At 38.4% G+C, this 21,763-nt stretch overlaps 2 protein-coding genes across 3 annotated transcripts; one reads left to right on the forward strand and one right to left on the reverse strand.

Annotated features, from left to right (window-relative positions):
* Window positions 1–5,684: 5,684 nt before the first annotated feature.
* On the forward strand, window positions 5,685–12,941 carry LOC134819726 (uncharacterized). 2 transcript variants are annotated; one of them, XM_063829826.1, is made up of 8 exons: window positions 5,685–5,832; window positions 6,127–6,183; window positions 6,666–6,743; window positions 8,446–8,520; window positions 8,783–8,863; window positions 9,166–9,252; window positions 9,434–9,496; window positions 12,651–12,771. In XM_063829826.1, the coding sequence occupies exons 1-8, from the start codon at window positions 5,772–5,774 to the stop codon at window positions 12,662–12,664; spliced, it is 516 nt and encodes a 171-aa protein (XP_063685896.1). In that variant the 5' UTR covers window positions 5,685–5,771; the 3' UTR covers window positions 12,665–12,771. The 2 variants fall into 2 exon arrangements, with proteins under 2 accessions (XP_063685896.1, XP_063685895.1); XM_063829825.1 differs by having other exon boundaries at window positions 5,687–5,832; window positions 6,127–6,204; window positions 12,651–12,941.
* A 1,247-nt stretch (window positions 12,942–14,188) lies between these two features.
* Window positions 14,189–16,842, reverse strand: LOC134819498 (uncharacterized). The gene is made up of 3 exons (XM_063829454.1): window positions 14,890–16,842; window positions 14,541–14,654; window positions 14,189–14,413 (listed from the first exon to the last, which is right to left on the reverse strand). The coding sequence occupies exon 1, from the start codon at window positions 16,720–16,722 to the stop codon at window positions 14,914–14,916; it is 1,809 nt and encodes a 602-aa protein (XP_063685524.1). The 5' UTR covers window positions 16,723–16,842; the 3' UTR covers window positions 14,189–14,413; window positions 14,541–14,654; window positions 14,890–14,913.
* Window positions 16,843–21,763: the final 4,921 nt, after the last annotated feature.

The raw sequence follows: 21,763 nt of genomic DNA on the forward strand, positions 1-21,763 counted from the left end.
GAGCAGGAGCAGGAGCAGGAGCAGGAGCAGGAGCAGGAGCAGGAGCAGGAGCAGGAGCAGGAGCAGGAGCAGGAGCAGGAGCAGGAGCAGGAGCAGGAACAGGAGCGGGAGCAGGAGCAGGAGCAAGAGCAGGAGCAGGAGCAGGAGCAGGAGCAGGAGCAGGAGCAGGAACAGGAGCAGGAGCAGGAGCAGGAGCAGGAGCAGGAGCAGGAGCAGGAGCAGGAGCAGGAGCAGGAGCAGGAGCAGGAGCAGGAGCAGGAGCAGGAGCAGGAGCAGGAGCAGGAGCAGGAGCAGGAGCAGGAGCAGGAGCAGGAGCAGGAGCAGGAGCAGGAGCAGGAGCAGGAGCAGGAGCAGGAGCAGGAGCAGGAGCAGGAGCAGGAGCAGGAGCAGGAGCAGGAGCAGGAGCAGGAGCAGGAGCAGGAGCAGGAGCAGGAGCAGGAGCAGGAGCAGGAGCAGGAGCAGGAGCAGCATAGGATTCCACAACATTGCGTGGCTATCGTGACTCAATTTTGTGACAAAGGGTCAGGACAGACGGGCCGTGACTCGAGCCGTGACAACTCTCACGAAGAGTCACGAAGTGCCAAACAGACTGTGAGATTAGACTGAGGATTCATTAAAATTACCCATCATCTGTGTTCCTGGAATTTTAAAACACTCCAAAAACAAATGCTTGAATATCGATGAAAAGGAAGTAAACGGTGTAGACGAAGTGAAGCTTAGCAAATGGTTCAACATCGAATGCCTGGAGGTCGCATCAATAAAAAAGCTATGGACAGAAGCCTGCATTAAAGAAATGAACCCTTGTGTAGTTTCTTCCTAGTTTTAAAAATATATATGACGCTGATGAATAATATTCCCCTTCCAGTAATCGAATCCTGCCATATATAATATGGCAGGTTTTGTAGTAAGGCTGATAATCAATTTAAAGCCTTAATTTTATTCCTGCAAAAATAAATTTCCTATCCTGCCTATTCATTTAAAATTGACCTTGCATAGATTAATTAAGCTTGCAAAAGCTGTAATATCTTAGCAAAATATAACTTGCAGCAGCCCCATACCTTGTCATGAATATAATATCGAAACTACCTCTGTGATCACATCTTTCTCTGGGTGCAAAATGAATATATATAGGTTTATTAGTTTTATAGAAATTTAAAAGTTCTATAGAAATTTATATATGGATTATAAACATTTTGTTTGTGTGTTTTGTGTTATGCATCTTTATACCTATTTTAGAAGAGATTTTTATAGAATGTTAGAAGTGCAGTAGGGTCAGTTTCAGACGAATTAAGCAGAATGACATCATTGCCATGTCTGAAGTGGTTTGTAAATGGGCCATTGTTAGCCCCAAGCGTTTTGGTCCCTCATTCCTGCCACTCAGCATTGCCTACTGTAAAGTAGACATATTTCTAAGACAATAGAGAAACTGACCCTGTCTCACTAAATTCAACCACTTGCCATAATAAAAATACTAACAATCAAATAAAATTTTAAAAATAATTATATACAATCACCGAATAATATTTCCTCAAGTTTACTTCTAGTTAACTAATTCGTGGTTTAAGCTCTTATTTTATTTATGATTAAAGGAATGTAAAATAAAACTTATTGTTTCATTGAAAAATTATTGTTTCATTGATTTTATTTGCGCAGATATGAACTTATTTTGTCGTTGGTTATTTTTAATTCCGAGAAGGACTAACTCCATTATGAACGAATAAGAAGCAGACTATGTCATTGTTATTTATTTCAGTCTCTCAGTTGGGGGTGTTAAGTAATTTCTCTTATAACAATATGTGTGTTCACACTCAACAGCTTTATTCGATATTTTAATGTTGAATTATCCTCACGGCCGGAAGTTGAGAATTCTATTCGTGTCCGCAATTTCTACATATATTGGGCGTACTTAAGGATCAAAAACTATAACTATAAGGTCATTAGCTAATACCTTTTACAATTATAATAGATTAAGGACTAAGGAGGACTATGTGGAGCAATACCTCGATAAGTTTAAGACTCGTGCACGTGCTAGACCTACATGACACACACTTAACCGATATTCCCTGCTACTAGAGTAATGTTCATTATTCAAGCATAATGGTTTCCTGGTTTTGCGAACACTGGTTTTGCGGATGACATTGCTCTGATAGTGGATACTGTACATGAGGCAAGAGAGTAGATATAATATAGGTAAAGTCCTCGTCACTTGTTTGATATAATATAGGTAAAGTTCTCGTCACTTCATTGAATCAGTAACGGTCCCCGTTGCGCAAGTGCTGTGGGTAATTTGAGTAATGAGTACGTTCAGTTCTAAATTGTGTACAGTTCCCCAGGTTTATGGTATAACGAATAATTTATTTGGGTGTTTAAGAATCGTTCAGAGCACGATACATGTGTTTATACATATGAAGCAATGTGTAGAGGTATCCACTATCCACCCCTCGAATGCATTGAGTGAGACTTTGTTTCATGTTCAACACAGTAGGTAGCTTTGCTGGTTGATATTAGATCATCGATATAATATGAAAACCGTCCACTCAGAGCTTACTTTAGTAATCACATGACTTTATTATATCTACTAGTACGTCGTTTTGTTACCACAGCACTAGGAATATAACTGATTTACTCGTTGTCCCACTGATGACTGAGGGGGAGACCACAAGTGACGCCTCATGCTTCGCACACCATTGTCCTTCTTGATCCGTATGTGGCCTAAAATTATGACTTAAAATTATATTGTTGAATTGTGACTCACAATGTGAATGAACTACGGTCGCCGCGGTGGACACTATGGTGGATTACGGTATGAAGGAGGTTCTGGTTACTACTACTACAGACAGTACAGCGGAATTGAATGACACTCACATTAGTACAATGGACAGTACGACGAAACCAGAAATATAACCTATGATAAACTCATATACCAATTGTTCGAATTATACTATAATGAAAGGACTCAATTTAAATCTGATGAGGGATTGCGATACAGCTTAATAAGTTGTTTATTTGCCAAGATCCACTCTCTTTAAATTTAAAGAGTTTAATAATGCATGGATACTATGAGAAGTCGATTCATTATCAATGCAACATGCTATCCGATGATAATACTAAACAACTTTCTGAATATCTTTTTCCTGATTTTAGGAGAGGATTACTAATTTCAGATGTTTTTGATTTGACGTCATGATAAACGTGTAACCCTAACCATAGTTATGGGCATGGAAATGTGCAAAAGGATGCAGTGATAGATCAATAGTGCAGTTATATGGTGCCTCTGGTTCGTGGTAGAATATTTTTGGGAAAAAGTTTAACAAACGTTGACTTGGACGGACCGCAAACTGGCAGACTTTATTCAAACAGACATTAAAATTAACGTTAGGGCCTCCAGCGTCCAATTAATGTCCGTTCAAATAATGACGGATATATAATATAAAGTCCAGTAAGGTATTTATATTAAGTTTAACAGCGTACCTAGTATATATCGTTCATGCCTAACACTATTGTTGTGTTTAACATGACAATTAACTTACAAGGTGTGATCTTACGTAATGTCTTACATCGAGTTTATTAAAGATTTATTAACTTAGAATTATCCTCATAGATAGTTGTACAATAGGATGGGCAGGATGGCTGGGGCTAGTTGAGCTGGTGGTCAGCACAATTGAATTGTAGAATAATATTATAACTTTACAACATAGGATTCCAAAACATTGTGTGGCTATCGTGACTCAATTTTGTGACAAAGGGTCAGGACATACGGGCCGTGACTCGAGCCGTGACAACGCTCACGAAGAGTCACGAAGTGCCAAACAGACTGGGAGATTAGACTGAGGATTCATTAAAATTACCCATCATCTGTGTTCCTGGAATTTTAAAACACTCCAAAAACAAATGCTTGATTATCGATGAAAAGGAAGTAAACGGTGTAGACGAGGTGAAGCTTAGCAAATAGTTCAACATCGAATGCCTGGAGGTCGCATCAATAAAAAAGCTATAGACAGAAGCTTGCATTAAAGAAATGAATCCTTGTGTAGTTTCTTCCTAGTTTTTTTATAAATACAACGCTGATGAATAATAGGCCCCCGCACCCTTCCAGCAATTCAATGAAACTAATAAATCAATGAAACTAATAAATCAATGTTTTAGCTCATTTTACAAAGTCAAATATTTAAAACAATTAAAATTGTATAGTGCTCAATTTGTAAATGACTAGTTGATCTTTGCTATTGGAAGTTTGTCAAGGACTGGCAGCTAGCGGGGCAAGGAATGCACGGGCTTAGGGGCTTTTGTGCACACCAGAACACTAGCTCGGTAGATTTTTGGAAACTAGAAGGACTGAAAACTAAAATTGTTTTTGATGGAGGCTGAGGCATGTTTTTGAGAGGGACGGTATAATAGCTTGTGGTAACAACTGGCCTTTACTTTAATAGGATGAAGTTTTAGTTTTAGGACAGGAAGAAGGCATTAAGAAGATTTGCTCTTTGTTTACAAGGCAGAATATAAGCAATGTTGGTTATAATAATAAATATAATTGGATCCTGCCATCTAATATGTTAATTAAATGTTCATAAATATGGATTATGGAGAATATTAAGATTACATTCACACATAGCTGAGCATCATGAGAGAAGTGGAAAACAAACAAACGAATAGATTTTAAGCTCGTAAAGAATCGTCGCTTGAGATCGGAGATTTCAAAACTCTAGTTCGACAGTCGAAGTTCTCTTGTCGAATTTTAGTACGTGTCGAACTTGAATCCAGGTAGCGCACTTTAGCTTTAGTTCGACAGAGTCGAACCTTAGGGTTTGTAAAACTACAGTACGTGTCGAACTACAGTACGTGTCGAACTAGAGTGCGTGTCGAACTACAGTACCTACGTGTCGAACTAGAGTGCGTGTCGAACTTGAGTAATTAATATGTGTACCTATAAGGTGACGATTGCCCCGATCTTTTGGTTTCAGCTCTACCCCCTAGGCCCTAAGTCATGAGTAGAACCGAAGGATCAAAATACATTTTGCTTGTTGCTCGAATTAACTATAAAACATCAATTTTGATGGATAAGGAAGTATTTATAGGTTCTGAAACCTAGTTAAATCGATTTCTCGTGCAATTTTAGGTCAAGTACAGTCATCAAAATGAGTTAATAACAAGGTCGATTTCTCGGTTATTTTTAAGCTTTCGTTCAGAAAATAATTCCTTCAAAGGGGGGTAACAAGAAGGAGTTAAAAGCGTTACAAGCGTTCCATAGTACAAAATGTGCATCACCTCTTTTCTCTGCTGAGCAGGTACTTACTATTAAAGTAGACAAATGTGCATCACCTCTCTCCTCTGCTGAGCAGGTACTTACTATTAAAGTAGACAAATGTGCATCACCTCTCTCCTCTGCTGAGCAGGTACTTACTATTAAAGTAGACTAATGTGCATCTCCTCCCCACGAGAATCCACATCTATATTTTCCATAACTGACCACTTTGAGAACGGTTATTGAAATTGATATGAGTTTCTTTTGTTTGGAAAAAGGAAGCACTGGCGAAGGTCCACTAGCTAACCTACCCTCCATTCCGTGATAAATTAATTCGTGACTAAGAGTACGGTTTCCAAAGTGATCACGTTCATCGAGCACAGTAGCTTACACGTGATCTACCTGCCCATATTCAATGTGAACGCGTGAATGAGAGCAACTATAACACCCCGTCAGGCTCAATCCTCACTTTTAAATTTTCCAGTTTAGATTTTATCAATTAAGGTATAGTGTTTCTGTTTTCTCCATCATGAAGATGTTATCGCTAGTGCTCATCGTGATCGCTTGTTTTTCAGTTGCTGAGTCCGCGTGTAAGTTTTGCTTATTTTTATTTCAAAATAAATCTGTTCTTTATTAAGAAGCTGTTTTACTATATCACTCGCCAAGGATTTTTTAAATGTTTGTAAAAGGGCGTGTATGTGAGTATAAAAGTACAATCTTAATTGTACGAGAAAGAGATATGCAAAAAAGTACTTTTAACAATAAGATCGGAATACTATTCACGAGTCACATTTGTAAATATACTGCTGAATATTCGAATTTTCTGGTATTATCATTATCACGTTTAGTTGAAACTGAAAAGATAACATTACAATATTTCTCAGTCGGAGATGGGAAATTGTTAGCAAACCTTTATAAAGATAGACTTAGTAACGGTGATGGTATAACAGAGATTTTTGAAGGTGAGTCTTGATGATTTATAACCCATCAAATTAATGTTCTCATGTATTTATCTGGTTCAGCATACCTAATCAGTGCGCTTGCAAGTACTCCGTTGCTGTTACAGAAGTTCAGCCCCAAATTGTGTAACAAATCCGACGTGTTACATAGGTTTTGGAGTTGCTAACATTACGACAGCACTATATTATGACTAGATTATTGTTAGAGTTAGGATCAAGTAGGGTTAGGGGTATTGTTAGAGTTAGGGCCATTATAGAGCTGTCGTAATAATAATAGTGCTCAGATGCGACAATAATACTGCTCGCGGGTTTTATTATTGCGGTTAAAAATAATCAATAATGGCGGGTTAAAATATGGTGGAATTTCCGAAAACCGCCGAATTTAACCGGCCATTATTAAACAAACTAAGTTATTAAATACAATGATAACAATAATTACATTGATTACGGTAACATTTCTGCAGGTATACTGAATGATCTAGTTCAGAAAGCGATCCAGTGCAGAAAGGACAATGCCGATGATATTGCTAATGTGAATGGAGGTAAGATTCATGGTCTGCAGTTTTGACCCGATTATGACAAATCTATTGATATAATATTATAGATTACTTGAGAAATGATAAATAAAGTAAAAGTGGTTCTACCGAACTTCGATTCGATAGAAATAGAAAACAACAAATGGAATAAATTGAACAAATGACCATAAAATTAAGGGGGGGGGCCAATGGATATTTTTTTGTGAAACTTGATTTCGAGATAGCAGTTGACCAACAAACTAGGACCAGTGACCGAACTTTTGAGGGGGTCCCGGACCCTAACCGCCAAACGGTGCCTGCGGGGCAGCCACGCCCATATTTGGTCCAAATTAGGCCCAATTTAGCCAAATACCCTGAACATGCCCAAAACCCAAATTTTAGGTGCTCTACTTGTAGCTAGTGGTCTCCTGAACTCGTATATGAAATTTCATCAAGATTGGACAAAAAATGACTGAGTTATGAGCCAAAAACCATATGCCCATATTTGGGCATACGCACCAAATTTGGTAGATTTCGTCCCATAAATTGGTCAAATATCAATATTTTTCACTGAAACTTACTTTATATGAAAGGTAAGCCTAAACTACATATTCTCTGTAAGTTATAGCTTTATATCTGTTTAAATGTGGATACTAAGGCGAAAAGACCACAAAAAATGAACTAAATTGCCCATATCTTGGTTCGCGATATTCGCGGAATTGATCTCATTAAAATTGTAACAACTCGATCAGTTTTCAAAATTTTTCCATGAAATTTTCGGAATCGACTCGAAATCGCATTTCCACCTTAGTTTGAGAACAGATTTTTGATTTAGGCCTCCAAAAAAAATTGGCGGCCAAATTCCAAACTTTTCCCGGAGAAATTCAGAATTTGGCCGCCAAATTTTTTTTGAGGCCTTAATCAAAAATCTGTTCTCAAACTAAGGTGGAAATGCGATTTCGAGTCGATTCCGAAAATTTCATGGAAAAATTTTGAAAACTGATCGAGTTGTTACAATTTTAATGAGATCAATTCCGCGAATATCGCGAACCAAGATATGGGCAATTTAGTTCATTTTTTGTGGTCTTTTCGCCTTAGTATCCACATTTAAACAGATATAAAGCTATAACTTACAGAGAATATGTAGTTTAGGCTTACCTTTCATATAAAGTAAGTTTCAGTGAAAAATATTGATATTTGACCAATTTATGGGACGAAATCTACCAAATTTGGTGCGTATGCCCAAATATGGGCATATGGTTTTTGGCTCATAACTCAGTCATTTTTTGTCCAATCTTGATGAAATTTCATATACGACTTCAAGAGGCCACTAGCTACAAGTAGAGCACCTAAAATTTGGGTTTTGGGCATGTTCAGAGTATTTGGCTAAATTGGGCCTAATTTGGACCAAATATGGGCGTGGCTGCCGCGCGGGCACCGTTTGGCGGTTGGGGTCCGGGACCCCCTCAAAAGTTCGGTCACTGGTCTTAGTTTGTTGGTCAACTGCTATCTCGAAATCAAGTTTCACAAAAAAATATCCATTGGCCCCCCCCCTTAAGCAGAATCGGAAATGAGTTTTATAAAACCATTAATTCATAATTCCATAACTTTTGATGAGATGTTTTAAATTTTCTTTATGGTGCAACAATAGCTATTTAACCACATAAGGTTGTGTTGATATCATTACATTACATTATAAAGTAGTACATTAAGTACAATAATCCACCAGATTTTGTCAAAGAAGTCGTTCAACGCTGGAAGGATCAGACTCTGTTCAAACCGGAAGATGATACTGACCAAGGAGGTAAGGAATTTTACTTTGCATAATCTTATAAAATTAATTTGATTCATTTAATGTAGAATTGTTTCAAACTTAAGTTAGTTAACTACTATACAGGTTTTAACCCGATTTATGAAAAAGTTATTAAAAGCAAATAACAATTATGTTATTATGTACTCCAAGTCCAATAGCTCGAGAGTGACCAGCGCTGGTCACATGGCCAGCGCTGGTTTAATACAATAATTAAGTGCTCTAATTTCGTGTTACCATGGTTACTTCCCACCAGCAATGATAAGGAAGGCTATTGCTGCGTATAAAAACCAAGTAAACGGTGTCGAGGTTACATATGAGGAGGGTAGTGAGGAAGGTGAGTAATTTATTTTGCAGAGTCAGAAATAAAATATGATTTCAATTAATTCTCTTCTTAAATACCACAGTGAAACCTCTATATACCAGGCCTCTCGGGCCCCTATATATACCAGGCCTCTCGGTATATCGAAGTACCCGGTATAGAAAGGCACGGAGTATATAGGTTTAAATGTATATTATATACATACTTCTTTGGCTATAATTTAACGTTTGTGAAAAGACAAGACAAATCGAAACTACATTTAAATGCAATAAATTTGAGAAATTATGAAAAACAAAGAGTAAATTACTCCCTTGCAGGTGCCAAAATCAAAGCCATGGTTGCTAAGATCGCGGAAGTGGTGACCTGTTTAAAGGAAGCAGCGGCCACGAAAGTTGCTGCCGCCGGTGAGTCTTAATGATCTAAAATAACTATAAAATATATAAGTTGAACTGTTGTGCACTGTGTGTATCTGCTTCAGTATACCAATAGTAGAAGCTGATTGGTTTATAGTTGCCACGTGTCAAAACAGATGCCTCCCACCACAATCCACATTTATATAACATTAATATTAACAACTCTTAATAGGTGTACGATTTCCCAATTTGAGAGCACGCTTCAGAAAGAATAAAGCTGCTGCTGATGCCGCTGGTGAGTCTTGATTTGTATTAAATACTTTTAAAACTGCATAGCGTATCAAATTACAAAGGCCCGTTATACTTATACGAAATTTTTGATTTTAAAAACTATAAAATACGAAATTCTAACTGTAGTGCTTTGTGCGAATCTTTACACTTATCGGATAAATTTAACATTTAGAATGGCTCGTTAGTCCCCATTTGCCCTCAACTACTAGTACTAAGTACGCAGAAAATTTCATTGAAAGTCAATAATTTGAACTATTATAGGCATGTGAAATATCATATGCCTATCTCAAAAGTTCTTCCAGTGAAAATATTCAAAAGTCAAATTGTGAAAAACGTGGTCCATCTCGTGCGAACTTTCTTAAATATACACTCATCTTACACTCATCGGGCAAATTCTAATGTTGAATTATCCTCACGAGAATTATAAGTTTTTTACTCGTAGCGTACCCAAAAGAATTCTAGTTCTACTCTTGCCCTTAAGATCATAATGAATGTACATCAATGTACACCAACACATATCTATTGTTCCATAATATGCAACAATTATCATTAAAGAGTTGGCTATTAGTATTACATTTATAAACGCTGACCGAGCCCTTGTGCTTTGGGAAAAAATACCGGACCCCAGCTTTTAGCTAATCAACTAATGTTAAATTGAGTTGGAAAATTTGAATTTTGACATTTGGAAATTTACGGTCGCTTACTTTGGTCATACAGATTTTTTCTAAATTCTGAGAGCACATAACAGTATAATCATCAAAGATGTGTTATATGCATTAAGAAAAGGTTCACGAAAAATAAAATTCATACTCAATCTCAATTAGTCTCAATCTTATTTTTAAAACGTAAGTTTTACTTAATCTATATCGTCTCTCGGTCGTAATTCTTGTTAGAAGCAAGAGACGGTTCAATTAACTTTATTAAAATCGGGCTTTTTAAAAGTAAGATAACAGTTATTTTTAGCTCTACTTTTAAGTTTAACAGGTGATATTCATAAAATATTTGTTCCAAATATTAGACCGTTGACGAGCTTAACTCAGCGCGCGTCTTGGTAGGTTATAAACCTACAAGCTCTCTTATACTAGCTGTGCTCATAAAGTTATAAAATGATTAACTCATTAAGTGAACAAAAGCCACTCCTGCATCAGCATGTAGGGGAAGCTGGGGTTAAATGAAACACCAGGGTCAAATGAAACACGGCTATATCTCTAGTACTATTAACTTGTCATGGCTTAAAACAGGCGGGATCGACTTCTATTGAATTACCTATTACATATACCTTTCCTAGAATATATGAGAAAAGTTGATTATAGAGTTACAATCTACTTCCTCTCCACTTCATCTTTCCCTAGAATGTTGCGCTTAACATTTGTTACCTCTGTGCTTGAACCAATTACATTTACCGAATGTTTCTTGATTTAGTCTTCAACATTAATGATCGTATTTAAGTATTCTAGTGGTTTTTAAGCATAGGAACATACAATTAACATGCTGTATTGAAAAACTCTCACCATATACGATTTGGTCAAATGAAACAGTACCCCTTAGGGTCAAATGAAACATCTAATTAAATAAACAATTATTGAATTTTAATGAATGAAGTGGGTTGATAGTGTTTAGAACGTTCTTAAGAGCTTGTGTACCCAATATGAGTATATCCCAATGTATGGTATTGATGTTGCATCCAAAAGTTTGTACCCGTTTCATTTGACCCTTACTTCCCCTACAGTTCTCAACCTGTAGGGGAAGTCATTTGACACTGAGGAGGCCTGTTTCATTTGACCCTGGTAATTTGAAATGCAGTATTTCTTAGGGTCAAATGAAACATCTAATTAAATAAACAATTATTGAATTTTAATGATTGAAGTGGGTTGATAGTGTTTAGAACGTTCTTAAGAGCTTGTGTACCCAATATGAGTATATCCCAATGTATGGTATTGATGTTGCATCCAAAAGTTTGTACCCGTTTCATTTGACCCCTACTTCCCCTAGTGTGATTTCACGTGCAAAATCAATATTTGATTTTCAGCTTTTTTGCTGTTGAACTATTGTTGAATGTTGATGGCGAATGTTGATGGCGAATATTGATGGCGAATGTTGATGGTGAATGTTGATGGCGAATGTTTTAGCCTCTGAAAAGATGACCTTTACCACTGAGTTGCAGCGAGCTCTTATTAAAAGCTTATAAATGTATTAAAGTATTAGAAACACACACCACACACCGCAGTCCACTAAAAAATTCCGTAGAATCACACTCTCCAGTCTCCTCTTACACACAGTTCAACTGATCCATTATTATTTATTTGTCTATTTCCAGAACAAATTTTACCCACTTTGAAAACAATAGTACCCTCATGAAGATCAACCAAAAAATAAAATATCAATTTACATTGATATTTACATAGTTAAAGGAATGCGAGCAACACCGAACTATAACTCAAGTAGCTTCAGTCAGGATGACCCCCCCCCCCTGGCAGACGAAACACCTGGCCTGAAGCCAGCTTCAATCTTTTTATGTGTATTTAATCTGTGTCACTGTCGCCCATATAATGATAAATGTAATGAATTGTGGAAATAGACGTATAAAACTACAATAATAATAATCACCAAACTGTTCCATGTACTGCATGTTACTATTAGAATTAGTTTTCAATATTCCTTGACGCTCAGTACCCGCTTTGCTCTAACCATGAAGCCCTCTCGCCTGCAGTAGCGCTCGACCGCCGAGGGCACCACAGGAGGCGGCACCATGGCTAAGTGAAATACTACACCCGCTTATAGTTACACATTATAGCTTCAATCATTTTGATTCGTCAGTTAAAAGTTAAAACCAAACTGTCTTTCATACAAATACTGAGAGAGAAGCGAGCAGTAGACTTTGTATCACGTCGTGACCCCCACGGTCGTTTCACTAACTTTATCGTTTTTACGATACATGACAGGGGGAGCCGCGCACTCGTGCGCGGCAGGTCATACAACGTATGACAAAATAGAATTGCAAGCTAGCTAGGTAAAGTTAAACCTCGCTAAAACGCGGTTTTTCGGTATAAATTCTTTCCTCTCTTGATCATGATGTACATTATAACGAGGTACGACTGTAATTTACAGCAGTGTGCTTTTCAATACTCTCACAGTCACATGACAGATTACTTTTTCAGATGTTCCTGAATAATCGATAAACGACGCAAAAATCCTTGCATGCAGAGAGAGGACACATCGAAGCACAATTAGTAATACTAACTACAATATTTACAACTTAGAGACTAAAATTAGTAAACTTCTTGGTGAAGAAGACAAATGAACATATATATACTAGAATATTCTATACTAGAAGTAGAACTGAATTTAAATGCATGATATGAATGGAATGATTTTAATTTTTATATTATATTAAGCTCGCAGAACTTTAAATATTGTATTTTCATTTTATCCAACTCTTTTAAATCAAATGTTCGTTTTATTTAGTTTAGCAACTTATTTGATTAATTATTTAAATTAATTGTTTGATTAGAATTAAATAATTAATTGTAGCGAGATGCACCACTGGGGCTCGCCGAGTAAAGCTAGAAAGCTGCGAATGATTGATATCGTGAATCAATTTTTCCGTTTGTTGCAACAATCCGAGAAGGCTCTAAGCTTTGCCAAATAAAGAAAAGTTTAAATTTTGCCACAGAATCATTGCATGAAAATTGGAGAAAAGTTGTTATCAGAAAAACTTCGAACAAATTGTGACTTAGAAAATTTTCGGTCCGACTCATTCTCGATACGTACCTCCTGTATCGAGAGCTCCCGCTTCCGAGCTCGTGTTACAAAGGGGAGGCCGGCCTTCCGAGATCGCATTACCAGGGAGAAGCCTCGAGTCTAAAATTGTGTACCGAGGGGTAGGTGCAGACTATGAAAAACCGAAAAAATCTTATTACGAGCTGTAGCTCTAGTATTGTTCTTTATCACGTTTTACTGTGCAGACAGCAGACTGCTGTCTAGTAAAAACGATCCAGTGATAAAATATGCTTGCATGCAAATCAGGATACTATCGTGGCCTGAATCGGGTACTACTGTGTCGCTTAATTGGAATTAATTACCAGTGATTAAGTGCACCTGCGTGCTAAAAAGGTACAATTATGTCCTGAATCTGGAACTATTGTTCTTTGATACTCAGACCTGCATGACAAAAAGGGAACAACTGTGTCTCACACGTGCAATCGCGCTCAAGGGTCTAGTAGGATATGCCAATTACATATCATTTCTGATAATAACTTGCCTACTCTTGTTACAACGTTCTGCTTGTTGATTTGATATTTTACATATTAATTCTACTGCTAGGCATAAACAGTAAACATCATTGGTCTGGTCGTATAGCTCTTAGAAATTCGGAACTTATTGTTTAATTACAAACTATGGCTTATAAGGATTAATATCATAATAGATAATGACAAAAGCCCAATAATAAGGATTAATTTAAATTTTCCGGCAAGATCCGGCAAGATCCTGCAAGTTCCGGCTGCCTTATATTTCACCCTCCTAAAACAGGCTCCGGTCCGGCAGAATCTGGCTAACCGGATAATAAATTGATATCCGGCAAGATCCGATCCGGCAGCCAAAAGCCCATTCCGGTCGGTTCCTAGCCCTTGTATTTCTCATTTTTCAAACCATCGTTGCAATAGTAATACCAATTTATCGGAAAATAAAACGTCTATTAAGGTCCATTGGCAAATTTAATATGTATATAAGTATATAGTTAGCTTCAGGAAAGTAGCATAATGTCGAACATTTTAAGAATAGGGTTCATTCAATTGTGTTCGACTGTTGGAATGTTTATAAATATATCACCGTCGGCGTCAGTCGTCACAGGGCTCGTCGATGTGATTTTTCCTAAAATGCTTGATTATTCCCCTGGTCATCTTAACGCCAATGAATTCATCTGAAAGAAATTTCTATTAAACTGGGAACGTCGGATACAAGAGGAGATTGGGGGTTCCACCCATGAGGAAGCTAATAAAGTGAAACACAAATCGAAAGTAAAATTTGCGTATTAACTATTAACTAACCCCACATTTCCAGAATATCACTCGCGCTCTTTTCACCGCACTCCGCTTTTCCAACATCATGTTTTTGTAGGTGGTTTATAACTCCCTCTGTGACGTTTACTCCAACAAATTCCTCTGAAATGAAGAAGTTTTCACAACACTTCGGATGGATTGATTGTTTTAACTTAGATAACAAATGAAACTTGCGGACATAACTGTCATGGTCATTCGAGCAAATGCTTAATTCTGGAAAAATAAAATAAGTTAGAAAATATAAATAATAAATAACTAATATGCATGTCAATGGATAGCGAGACCTTACAACTGGATACTGGATAGTTGGCTACAATCATAATTTTATATATCTCACCCAGTAAATCCCATGACCAGGACTTCAAATCATCAGTAGTTGCCCAGTAAATATTTTATGATAGAACGAGTCTGTGTATAAAATGTCCCACATAGTTATATTACTGAACTTTCTGGCCCCTTTCAACTGAGATTTAGTGTCCGTTAATTCTGCAGAGCACGTGATCAGTTCTTCTTCAGTTCGGTTAGATCTGGCGGTTACAGTCTCCAGGCTTTCTCTAGTCCTACTCAACTCTTCTTTAGTTCGGTTAGATCTGGCGGTTACAGTCTCCAGGCTTTCTCTAGTCCTACTCAACTCTTCTTTAGTTCGGTTAGATCTGGTGGTTACAGTCTCCAGGCTTTCTCTAGTCCTACTCAACTCTTCTTTAGTTCGGTTAGATCTGGCGGTTACAGTCTCCAGGCTTTCTCTAGTCCTACTCAACTCTTCTTTAGTTCGGTTAGATCTGGCGGTTACAGTCTCCAGGCTTTCTCTAGTCCTACTCAACTCTTCTTTAGTTCGGTTAGATCTGGCGGTTACAGTCTCCAGGCTTTCTCTAGTCCTACTCAACTCTTCTTTAGTTCGGTTAGATCTGGCGGTTACAGTCTCCAGGCTTTCTCTAGTCCTACTCAACTCTTCTTTAGTTCGGTTAGATCTGGTGGTTACAGTCTCCAGGCTTTCTCTAGTCCTGCTCAACTCTTCTTTAGTTCGGTTAGATCTGGTGGTTACAGTCTCCAGGCTTTCTCTAGTCCTGCTCAACTCTTCTTTAGTTCGGTTAGATCTGGTGGTTACAGTCTCCAGGCTTTCTCTAGTCCTGCTCAACTCTTCTTTAGTTCGGTTAGATCTGGCGGTTACAGTCTCCAGGCTTTCTCTAGTCCTACTCAACTCTTCTTTAGTTCGGTTAGATCTGGCGGTTACAGTCTCCAGGCTTTCTCTAGTCCTACTCAACTCTTCTTTAGTTCGGTTATGTCTGGTGACTTCGTACTCAAGACTAACTTCAGTGCTATCTAGCTCTTCATCTGTTCGGTTTAGCTGCCCTGTTACTGTGTGTAACTCTTCTTGTGTGCTATTTAATAGACCTGTTGTTGTTTTCAGGTCATCATTAGTTCTGTTAAGTTGTCCTTTGACCGTATCCAACTGTTTTCTCATCATTCTTAATTCTTTTATCAAATAACAGTCAATTCCAACTTCGACCACTAACCCAGTTCTTGACTTTTCCAGTACGTCCTCCCAGCGAAGTGTTCTACTACCAATAGTCTCCTCTACTTCAGCACACAAACCCCCGTATGCTATTCTTTTTATCGTACCCGAGCTGAGTATTTCATTATACAGATTAAATCTGTACAACTGACCACCAAATATCCAACTACTACCGGCACTGTAACCCAGTCTATTAAACCACACAGTCCCGCTAGCGTGCAGTTCTCTCCAGTTCCCGGATGAAGTCTGGCCGCTAGCTGCTAGTTCCCCGTCCAGGTAGATCTGAATAGTCCGTGAGGAGGAGGACCAAGTCAGACAATAATGGAACCATTGTCCGGCCGGGGTAGTGAATTTACTGTGTGAGTTCTCTAAAACCCCATCACCTAGTACTCTGTTGTATTCCCCGACAGATCCAGTCAATATCTCGTAAGTAGTAGAGCTGGTTTGGTAATGAAACACGACTGGGTAGGAGGATGAGGTGTACACTCTCTTAATCCAGGTACACAGGGTTAAAGCATTACGGAACGGGGACATATTGTGGCTGAAGCTTATGTAGTCGCTTGAAGTGGTCCCAAACTGCAGGGCAGTGTACTTTCTGTCCACTGTTTGAGCAACGGGAGATACAATGCAGAATGTGAGAACGAATAGGAAAAACATTTTCAACTTTCAAGTCAGAAATAAAACTAGGGTTGATTTCTCGAGACTGTATTCACGAGGTTAACAGGAAAATGTAATCTAGAGAATCTGAGGAGCTACAGTTATTACTGCAAATGTGAATTTTACCAGAACCGGAAAAGTTGTAGCGTTATATAATCTAGCAAGGTGGCACGACAAAGCCCAGCTGGTATTAACTAGAAATATGACGATTTATCTTACATATTCTAATATTTATCTTACACATTCTGTATGTTAATACCTGGATTCACCAGAAGTTCATTAACGTAAATGCCGATAAAATTGCCATCGAGTGATTAGTGGACTTTTTACGATTATATGGTACAGAATATTGTCTCAGATGCTACGCTACTCGATAGTCGATAAATTAACAATATTTTTGGTGGCGCAGTTCCAACTTTTTGAAATAGCCCTCAGATGTGTTAAATTAGACATTTCGTCACCTCCAAATAGAAAGGGTACAAGTTAAGATATACCCTTTCTATTTGTTCACCGGTTTTGGAACCCTCGGGTCATGAGTCATCATGTCACCAAGTATCAACTTGATTTGATGAAATTTTAGGTAACCCTAATTTTTAGAAAGGACATAAGTCAACTTAACCCCTTTTTATATCTAAAATAGCGCACCTAGACCGATAAGTAAAAAGGATACAAATTGAGATGGTCCCTTTTAATAATTCATTCTTACCAAATTGTATATAGGCTAAAAGGGTATAAGTCTACATGTACCCCTTTAAACACAAGACTTAATGTCACGTTATGTGAATAGACCCGACACTGCAATCATATATATGAATACATATAGTAGGTTTATGATGTTATTTGGCTCCAGAAGGGTCTATAGATCAAAAAAAATTTGGGTGGAAAAAAAGTTATGTATCTTCGAAGTCTGTGGCCACGCCCTTTTATAAGATCGTGGGAAAATCTTACAATTTCCTGAAATAAATTCATATTTTGATAATTTGACCAAAACCCATAATCATGGGTAGAGTGTACCGCTGCCAGTGTCTCTCTTTTCCAAACAAAAGGAAATGATATTAATTTGAGGAACCGTCCGCTAATGCAAATTGATACCGAGAATGAAATCGGTCGCTCGCTTTTCCCATTCATTCACGGCTTACGAATTGTAATAAAGCTTATTAAATGGGAAAAGCGAGCGACCGATTTCATTCTCGGTATCAATTTGCATTAGCGGACGGTTCCTCAAATTAATATCATTTCCTTTTGTTTGGAAAAGAGAGACACTGGCAGCGGTACACTCTACCCATGATTATGGGTTTTGGTCAAATATCATCTCTTTTTGATTATAATGTCAGGATAATTTACACAATCGAAACTTCATTAACAAGGAGGTAATTCCGACGATTTCGAAATTCTGCCTTTGAAAACGTTTCCTTGTGTTAAGTTAGGTATATCTGTCGATAACCGACTGAATATGGCACTTTTTACTCATTCAAGTTGGCATTAAATTAATATATAATGCCATTTAAATATCGTGGAAAGCAGAATATATTCGAAATCACGAATGAGCAAAATTCTCACCTTTCGCACGTGCAATCTTTGAGCGGACGTTGCGTGCGCATACAATATTGAATCACCGTAAATTTTTGCATAGTGGTATTTAATATATAGTTTGATAAGCATGCAAAGTTTCAGAAGATTTCAAAAAGAACTTGGATCACAACGGGACTCCAAAGTTGATAAAAATCGTGAAAATCAAAATTTTTAGTGATTTTAGCTATTTTAAATAAATTTGGGCGTGTCCCCACGTGTGCAAATTTTCGATTTTTAACTTTAAAACTAGCCTATAACACAATTTACACCTTTAAGAAGCAAAATTGAGCTCCACAACCCAAGGGATGACCCAACACCAGAGAATACTAATTCACAACTTTTGTGTTTTTATAAAATTATTCTTCAAAAAAGCACTAACTTCAATAGCAAATATCTTTATGAAGGAGCAAGGTAGGAAACTATTCCGGTAGATTTTCGGAATGCTTGAACAATTATCTAAGATGAAAATGTCCTCAGATTTTGAATAAAATTACTCCTTAATAGCGTAAAATCGATTTGAAAAGTTGTTACTTTGTCAAAAATCAAGTTATTAAAACACTTAATTTGATGACGTCATCAAGTGATGATGATGACGTTAAATTATTTTTCAATACAATGTAAACTAAAGCTTAAACGATTATCTTTAAAACCTGTGGTTCGAGATGACTGTATCGTTTATACTTTCGACTCTACGGACACTTAAATGTAGGCTACAATTGACTGCAAAAAGCGTCTATATTATATATTATATATCTTCACGACAATCTGTTGTAAAACAGGGGTTCCAGAAAACCCACTTCCCGATACTCCTGAAACATGAAATTTTTTTAACAGTCGATTTGGACAAGGTCTAGACGCCCTGCAAAGTTTCAGATCTCTAACTCAATTTTAACATGGTTTTTAAGGCACCTGAATATGGCGATTTTGGGTTTTTTACCTAATTTCGTACCTATAACATGCTGGCGCGTATTTTGCGCAAATTTCTTAAAAACCTCCATATAACTATTTCTTATTCCTGTCATCTTTAACATTGAATTAGAATGTTTTGAACTTAAATGTACCTGCTGATCTACTTAGTCTTAATGCCTGGAAATCAATAAAGGGGATATAATAGTATAGGGGGTAAATAGTATTGTGAATATAAGGGCGACGGTAATGCTTGCCAGCATTGTGATAAAAGCATATAGGTTATCCAAACCATTGTTTTTTGGCTCGGGAAATCGATTAGTGATGTCTATTTGAATCTCAGACCACTCTCTGCTAAGATAACCACGCCCATATTCATAATTCATAATTGAGCTTCAAAATTCCAAAAAATTTAAGTGATTTTCTTGGACAAGTTGGGTGTCAAAACCAATGTTTGTTGGCACGGGAAATCGATTGGCGATGTCTATTTGAATCTCAGACCACTCCCTGATAAGATAACCACGCCCATATTCACAATTAATCTTCAAAATTTACAAAAATTTAAGTGATTTTCTTGGACAAGTTGTGTGTCAAAACCAATGTTTGTTGGCTCGGGAAATCGATTGGCGATGTCTATTTGACTCTAAGACCACCCATTGATAAGATAACCACGCCCAATTTTAACTAAAATTTCCGTTAAGAGTGATTAATGTGAGATAGGATAAAATCTACCTGCAGCAGCCAGAACTGTTCTTCAAGATATTCCCCATGCTTGGTGGATTCCACTTGACTAAAACGGCCTTGCAGCTTGCACTGCGCGGGAAAATTTTTGAAGGGGTCTGGAGTCGAGGAAATATTCATAGAATGTGGAATCTTTGGTCCGAAGACTGTAGATTCAGTAATGAATGGAAAGCATTACTATCGTTCTTTAGGGGGTCTTACAATTCTAAGTGATTCTATGACGAGAATGAAAATGAAGGCTTTTTGGAAAGAGCACCCACCGCAAAACTACTCTGATGCTATAGTTAAGCTGGAACGATTTCAGGAAGCTCTCTGTGACAACAATAAAGCATTTTCTCAATCGTAAATGTCTGATCTCTTGCAATACTGTCAATAAGTTAAACCAGGATATTGGTCGTTTTGAGAAAATTTGTTCGGAAAGCTCGTCACAATGCAAGTATTGGTTCAACTTTCTGATAATCATGAACCTCATAAGAAACTTCATACGATCAGAAAGAGATGGAGATCTGAATATGAAGACCATTCAAGACCTTTTACCTTTCTTGGCAAGTTGGTCGTTTAGCTCCGGACAGTCTATGCACGGTCCCTGCACGGTCCATGCAACAACAAAAGAACACTCCATGCACGGTCCCTGCACGGTCCCTGCACAATGAACACTAGATGCACGCTCCCTAACCGGCTACTAGCCGGCTAGTGACCACAAAGCCGGCTACTAGGCGGTCACTAGCCAGCTATTAGCTGAGCTCTAAAGCAGACCTACTTTCTCGAGGTCCCAAACCGGCTACTAGCCGGCTAGTAGCCGGCACTTTAAAAGCGGTCACTAGCCGGCTACTAACCGGCTACTAACCGGCTAGTAGCCACCAAGTGGCTACTAACCGGCTACAAGGCGGTCACTAGCCGGCTATTAGCTGAGCTCTAAAGCAGACCTACTTTCTCGAGGTCCCAAACCGGCTACTAGCCGGCTACTAGCCTTTAGAGCTCAGCTAATAGCCGGCTAGTGACCGCCTAGTAGCCGGTTAGTAGCCACTCGGTGGCTACTAGCCGGTTAGTAGCCGGTTAGTAGCCAGCTAGTGACCGCTTTTCAAGTGCCGGCTAGTAGCCGGTTGGGGACCTCGAGAAAGTAGGTCTGCTTTAGAGCCAAGCTAATAGCCGGCTAGTGACTGCCTAGTAGCCGGTTAGTAGCCACTTGGTGGCTACTAGCCGGTTAGTAGCCGGTTAGTAGCCAGCTAGTGACCGCTTTTCAAGTGCCGGCTAGTAGCCGGTTGGGGACCTCGAGAAAGTAGGTCTGCTTTAGAGCCAAGCTAATAGCCGGCTAGTGACCGCCTAGTAGCCGGTTAGTAGCCGGCTAGTGACTACTTTTTAAGTGCCGGTTAGTAGCCGGTTTGGTAATGTGAAGTTGAGGAGCTGTTATTACAAAAGTGGCTACTAGCCGGCTAGTAGCCGGCCAGTAGCCGGTGTTCATATGCTACTGTGCAGGGACCGTGCATAGACCGTGCAGGGAGTGTGCAGGGACTGACCGTGCAGGGAGTGGGCATCAAGTGTTCATTGTGCAGGGACCGTGCAGGGACCGTGTATAAATTGTTCTTTTGTTGTTGCATGGACCGTGCAGGGACCGTGCATAGACTGTCCGGAGCTAAACGACCAACTTCCCCCTTTCTTGGTTGTGACAGTCCAAACTATTTGAGAAACGACTCTTTTTACTTGGAGCTTCTTAAAAATGTCAAGCACACTCACCCAGAGTTACATGACTCCTTTTTGAAAAAGAATTTTGTAGTAAAGAGAACCTCGGGATCTTTTAACGCAGTGTCGCCAGATCTTGCTC

The sequence above is a fragment of the Bolinopsis microptera genome, chromosome 8, assembly GCF_026151205.1.
Source record: "Bolinopsis microptera isolate Bmic1 chromosome 8, MBARI_Bmic_1.0, whole genome shotgun sequence".
Taxonomy (NCBI): Eukaryota; Metazoa; Ctenophora; class Tentaculata; order Lobata; family Bolinopsidae; genus Bolinopsis; species Bolinopsis microptera.

Coding starts and splice junctions, on each gene's coding strand:
- LOC134819498 (XM_063829454.1), bottom strand. CDS start 16,722: ATGTTTTTCCTATTCGTTCTCACATTCTGCATTGTATCTCCCGTTGCT.
- LOC134819726 (XM_063829825.1), top strand. CDS start 5,772: ATGAAGATGTTATCGCTAGTGCTCATCGTGATCGCTTGTTTTTCAGTT. Junction 8,521..8,782: donor AGATGATACTGACCAAGGAG/GTAAGGAATTTT, acceptor ACTTCCCACCAG/CAATGATAAGGAAGGCTATT. Junction 8,864..9,165: donor TGAGGAGGGTAGTGAGGAAG/GTGAGTAATTTA, acceptor ACTCCCTTGCAG/GTGCCAAAATCAAAGCCATG.